At 37.9% G+C, this 6,763-nt stretch overlaps 1 protein-coding gene across 1 annotated transcript in view; it reads left to right on the top strand.

Annotated features, from left to right (window-relative positions):
- DSG2 (desmoglein 2) overlaps positions 1-6,763 on the top strand; it is a 50,333-nt gene that overhangs the window by 28,197 nt on the left and 15,373 nt on the right. The window contains exon 9 of the mRNA XM_023510259.1: positions 3,937-4,202. Coding sequence (XP_023366027.1) covers positions 3,937-4,202 — 266 coding nt within the window. The remainder of the gene's footprint in view (positions 1-3,936; positions 4,203-6,763) is intronic.

The raw sequence follows: 6,763 nt of genomic DNA, 5'->3' as shown, positions 1-6,763 counted from the left end.
GGGCTGGGTTTGAACCTGCCACCTCCGGCATATGGGGCCGGCGCCCTACCCTTTTGAGCCACAGGTGCCACCCCAAAGAAAAATATTTTTTATAAATTTAGGTAGCCTTGAATATACAGTGTTCATAAAGTCTACAGTAGTGTACAGTAATGTCCTAGGCCTTCACCTTCACTCCCGACTCACTCACTGACTCACCCAGGACAGCCTCCTGTCCTACAGCTCCGTTCATGGTAAGTGCCTTATTCAGGTGTACTGTTTTTTATTTAATAATTTTTTTGTATTTTTACAAAAATACAAGAAAATCCATATTTTTACTATATCATTTCTGTGTTTATGTTTAAATACACAAAAACTATTGTGCTACAAGTGCCTATAGTATTCAGTACAGTACCATGTTGTACAAGCTGGTAGCCTAGAGCAATACACCTCCAGCCCAGGTGTGTAGCAGGCCGTACCATCTAGGTTTGGGTGAGTTTGCTCTATATGTTATTCATACAATGACGAAATCACCTAACAGCTCATTCCTCAGAATGTGTCCCCATCATTAAGCAATGCATGGTTGTGTTTTTAGTATATTGTGATAGCCCAAAAAAGGGATGTTATTATTTCTACCGAAAGGGGTGTGAATAAAAGAAAAATAGTGAAATTAACATTACAATGAAAGCAACAGAATGAGAGAATTACAGATTTACTGCCTTTATCATCCTAATTGCTTTCAAATTATAAGGACAGTAATCAGATCCCATTGAAAGGAATTTAGACACAGAAGATATTCAGAGAGCAAATAGACACAGGAAAAGGTATCCAACATCATTAGTCATTAGGGAAAACGCGAATTAAAACTAGGAGAGACTCCTAAGTCCTCTCAAAAGACATTCCTCTTAATAGCATCACTTTAAGGATTAGAATTTCAGTGTATGAATTTTAGGGGGCCATAAACATTCAGACCATAGCAATTAAAAAAAAAAAAAACTCAGTACCAGTTATTGGCAAGAAAATAGAGAAACTTCATTGCTTGTAAAAATATAAGATGATACAGTCACTTTGGCAGTTTTATTTAAAAGTTAAGTATAGAGTAGTTATTCTATGACCCAACAATTTTATTCCTAGGTATCTGCCCAAGAAAAATAAAAACATGTCTCTACAAAGACTGGTATGCAGATACTCAGAGTAGCATAATTCATAATAATAAAAAACTAATAACAATCCAGATGTCCTTCAACTACTAAGTAGAGAAATAAAATGTGGCATATTCATACAGTGGAATTTCATAAACAATGAATGAAAAGTGAAATACTAATACGTGCTGTAACACAAATGAACCTTAAAAACAATATGCCATATGTAAGAAGCCTTCCATCTTAATATGTAAGACGCAAACTACTGCATAGTGTGACTCTCTCTAGGCAAAGTTTCTAGAAAAGGCAAAACAGTGGGAATAGAAAGCAGAGGGGGATTGCCCAGGGTGAGGACTGTGAGTGGGTTTAGATAGCGACTAGGCATAAAGGAACTTTTTAGAGTGATGGAAGTGTTCTAAAACTAGACTGAAGCAATTATTGCAAATACTAGAAATCATGCTATACATGTAACATAGGTGAATTGTATTGTGTTTAAATTATATCTCAATTAAAGTTGTCACAAAAAAAAAGACCAAAGAAATGAACAGGTATTTTGTGGATATAGAAGTAGTAAATCATTACATGAGAAAAATCCTGTTTTTGTTAAAAAAAATTAACAAATAAGTTTAGAATCTTTCATGCTATTAAAAAATAGCAAAAATGGAAATGATAAAATATGTTGACAGAGTTATGAAAAGTAGAAGTATATACCCTGACACCTGGCTTGTGATGCTGAAGATTTTTTCCATTCATTTTGAAGCATTATAGCTACTGATGACTAATACCGTGAAACATTTTTATGGCCCTAGTACCTAGCGCATTTTTTTTTCCTATCATCTTGGCCTTCAGATACTAATGATATTTGGCTGGGAGATTTTATTTCTCATCCTGTGTCCGTGGTGCCCTAAAAACAAACATGTCAAGTGTAAGAGTGACTTAAAAGAACTTCTGCAAAGATTTCATAATGACAAAGAGTCTATTTTCTGTGGCCATTTTCTGTTGTGTCTTTGTCTCAACAACCCAGTGGTCCGTATTTTACAAAGAACAGAAGTTGTGATTTATCCAGAACCCTAAAGAGAGGAAATGAAGTTCATAATGAATCATCCAAAAAACAAGTGAACAGTTTTTCTATAATTCACATAAATATTAGTGTATTTACTGTTGTACTGAAGAAACAAGCAAAAATATTCAGTGCATCTAAATGATCAGAGATACTAAAAATAAAAACCATCAAGACCTAAGTCAACTTTAGGTGATTTTTTTGGTAATAAGATGTAGATCAACAGAGGAAAAATAAGGTGTATAAAAATGTTCAGCGCAGTATTAATTATATTTAAAAATTGTAATAGGGCAGCACCTGTGGCTCAAAGGGGTAGGGCACCAGCCCCGTATACTGGAGGTGGTGGGTTCAAACCCGGCCAGGGCCAAAAAAACCCCAAAATGCTGCAAAAAAAAAAAAAATTGTATACATCCCAGGTGTCTAATGATAAAATGGTTAAGTAAAAGGAGAATACCGTGAAAATGTTTATAAAAAGAAAATGGAAGCATTGGGACATAAAATATGTAGACAGGAATAAACTGATTATATTAAACGGGCATTGTAAATATTACAAAGAGCCATTTGAAGGAAGGCTAATCCTTTATGGAATTAACATCAAACCAGATATTATATAATAGATAAGGTAAAAAGAAGAGGTATCAGGTTTTTGTTTAAACAAATTTGAAAATCATGGGTTTTTTCCTTTATTACAGAAGTTCTCGATTTTTTAATATGCTAATGTGCACTGTAAATCTATATTAGGGGACAGATGTGGCAGAGACGCCAGTACTTACCATAGCCCTTTTCAACAAAATGAACCCATGGAACACTTTTTTTTTTTTGAGACAAGAATTTCACTTTGTCGCCCTGGGTAGAGTGTCGTGGCATCATAGCTCACAGCAACCTCAAACTCCTGGGTTCTAGTGATCCTCTTGCCTCAGCCTCCTGAATAGCTGGGACTACAGGTGCACACCACAGCGCTGGGCTGTTTTTAGAGATAGGGTCTCACTCTTGCTCAGGCTGGTCTCAAACTTCTGAGCTCAAGCAATCCACCCGCCTTGTCCTCCCAGAGTGCTAGGATTACAGGTGTGAGCTGCTGCACCCAACCTCAGGGAACACATTTTAAGAAATGTTAATTAATTTTGAATGTCTAGGAATTGTTTTTAGGAAAAAAATCACTCAGACTGTCAAAAATAAAACATATACTGTTTAAATTATATTATTAACAATATATACATATATATATATATTTTTTTTTTTTTTTTTTTTTTGAGACAGAATCTCAATATGTTGCCCTCGGTAGAATGCCATAGCATCACATGACGGCAACCTCAAACTCTTGGCTTAAGCCATTCTCTTGCCTCAGCCTCCCAGGTAGCTGGGACTACAGGTGCCTGCCATAACATCCAGCTATTTTTGTTGTTGTTGTCATTGTTTTTTGGCAGGCCTGGGCCAGGTTTGAACCTGCCGAACCTGCCAGCCCTGCTGTATGTGGCCAGTGCCGTAGCCTCTGAGCTACAGGCGCTGAGCCAAGAATGTATTTTTTTTAAATGGTTCTAACCTTTAGAAAAATAATTTGGGAATACTAACAAGACGTCCTTACCTTTTGAGAGTATCCAAATGGACAGAGAATTTTTAATTAGTTGGCGTCCATATGAGAAGTACTCACTGCTGCTGTATTTCCTGTGTGTTAAATTATGAAGCCCAACATTACAACCCCGTATGTGTGTGTTCTGGTTTTCTCTTTTTAAAGAATTCCCTTTGTTTTTGCCTTTCCAGGAAGTAGACTATGAAGAAATGAAGAATCTTGACTTCAGTATTATTGTCACTAATAAAGCAGCTTTTCACAAATCAATTAAGAATAAATACAAGCCCACATCCATTCCCATCAAAGTGAAAGTGAAAGATGTGAAAGAGGGCGTTCGTTTTAAAAGCAGCACAGTCTCCGTCCACGCTAGCGAGACCATGGACAGATCAAGCCGAGGCCAAGTCATCGGGAAATTTGAACCTTTTGATGAAGATACTGGAAAGCCAGTGCGCGTAAAGTGAGATGGTTATGAATACATTTCCTCGTTTTAAATTATTTTAAAAATCATCATTCAATTTGAACACTCCATTCTTTCACACTGCAGCATGATAGTTCCCCAAAGGTCTATAGACTGAATTTCCTGAAGTTGTGCCTGTTAACTGAGAGACCAGGAGGAATTTTCACCAGAAAGGCTTTTCCTCAGCCATTTGTGAATGAGGATGAGACCGGGTTATTTGTGGAAACAGTCCTGGCTAGAAAAAGCTAAAACGCAACTCAGGAAAGTGCAGAAAGTAACTTGATAAAAATCTGTCTCAGTTCTTTATCGGAGGTTAAGAATATAGCAGATAACATTTATAATGAGTTTTACTTTACTCAAGTTTAATTCAGAGCAATACAGAACAATCTTCATAGTTAACCACTTCCCTACATTGACCTTAAGTTGAAATAACTTTCATAGACTGGACATATACCGCATGTGTGAATCAATACAACAGGCCCAGTTCCTTACGTTGACCACCTCCGTATGTTGGCCAGTTTGTTACGGTCCTGTGGGTGGTCAACTTATAGAGGTTCTACTATAGTTGCATAATGTAGTTTAATACGGGGAAACCAGTTTTGTTTACATATGAATCTTGGGAATTAATCTTCATTTAAACCATGCTGTTTGTTTTCAGAGAGTGGTGAATCTTTATGTTTATTTTGATCACAGGGATCTTCACTCAGGATGTATTGAGAGCCAGCCAGAGGCTGCCATAGTGCTACGAAGGACTGGGCTGTGGCCACCTCTGTAGTGACAACGTATATTTACATGAAATTTTTAAATTTTTGAAGTAAATTTACATCTTAGATCTCAGAACCAAGCCTGGTGTCTACAGAGCTGTTGTTTAGGGAACTCTACTTAGAGTTATCCCCAGCTGAATTTAAAGAATATTCCTACCCGCTGCCCCAGACATGCAGCTGTGGCGACCTCTTGGTCAGTTGGCAGAGCTGCTCAGATGCCTGCGTGTCCTTATACCTGTGTTCCTATCTTAGTCTGTTTGGGCTGCTCTGAAAAATACCCTAGACTAGGTAATTTGTAAACAGAGATTTATTGCTCACAGCTCTCAGACTGGGAAGCCCAAGATGCAGGTACCAGCCAGCTGATCAAATAACTGCTGAGCTTGGCTCTTTGTTTCCAAGATGGCACCTGCTTGCTCACATGGCCAAAGGGGTGCTCAGTGGGGCCTCTTTTATAAAGAACACTAATCTCATTTATGAAGGTGCTGCCCCTCATGACTTATTCATATCCCAAAGGCCTTACCCCTTCATCTGTCATACTGAGTATCGGGTTCAAATTTAAGAATGTCAGGGAACTACCAACATTCAAACCATAGCAGTCCGCTGTGCCACATCATAAAGCCTTGTGTTTAGAAGTATACTGATTGTAGCAAGAGGGAGAATGTGGAAGAAGCTCTTCAGCTTCCTCCTTTTTTTTGGTGAATCTCCATTTAATGGAATTCATTAAATTGCCTTTTTCCAAAATTATATTAACAGCTTCCACTGTGTTTTCCGCAGTGCCTTGGTGGCCATCTGTGGCCCAGCCTGCAGCAGCAGCTCTGCTTCTCCTTAAGTTATGTGGTCTAGTTGTCATTTTCACAGCTCTGTACTTAGCAAGGAAATCTCTAACCAAATCTCCAAAATTGAGGATGCATTTCCTATATGATGATTTCCCACTTACCTACCAGTAATATGTGGCTATATGTTGAAGCTTCTGTTTCCCACCAAATTATTTAATTTTGGCTGCTATTTTTATTAGAGACTATGAGTATATCAAAAGATTACGTGTTCTGCCTAGAAGAATAATGAACCATGCCTCTTTATTTCTCAAAAATGTTCTATTTTATTCTTCATTGCATAATCACAGAGCTTTAGAAGATTTTAAGCTCAGCTCAAACCTCTTATTTTACAGATAAGGAGTGGAGGTCACAGCTAAGTTATTTTCCAAATGTTTGCTGAACTAGTTACTGGCTATCATTACGAAATGGTTGATAAGGACGGGAATAGAATCATTCCTTTTGCTTTGTCATTATTTACTGTGTTTCTGATTACTCGTATATAGCAGCTATGTGTGGACATATGATATAACACATGAGTAGCCATGCTACTTAGAATGGTGTCTAATTTTGACAGCACAGATGGGATCTCACTATTGCCCAGGTTGGTCTGGATCTCCTGGGCTCATGTGATCCTCCCACCTCGGCCTCCCAGAATGCTAGAATTACAGGTATGATCCCACCATGCCCTGCCTGAAAACTTCTGAAATTAGATTACACAAAGAATTCCATTATGAACTATGATCCTTATTACTAAGACCCTTGTCTTTATCATAGTAAATATGAATATTGAGAAACTAGGGCTGGACATGGTGGCTCACACATGTAATTCTAGTACCACTCTGGGAGGCCAAGGTCGGTGAATTGCTTGAGCTTAGGAGTTTGAGACTATGCAAGAGTCCAACTTGAGCAAGAGGCCCCCTCTCTACTAAAAATAGAAAAACTAGCCAAGTGTCAATGTAGTCCCAACTACTGGGAAGGCTGA

This window comes from Otolemur garnettii, unplaced genomic scaffold (assembly GCF_000181295.1).
Source record: "Otolemur garnettii isolate 467f Iridium unplaced genomic scaffold, OtoGar3 scaffold00012, whole genome shotgun sequence".
NCBI lineage: Eukaryota > Metazoa > Chordata > Mammalia > Primates > Galagidae > Otolemur > Otolemur garnettii.
Note: the sequence above shows the minus strand (reverse complement) of the source record. Positions and strands in the feature narration are given on the sequence as shown.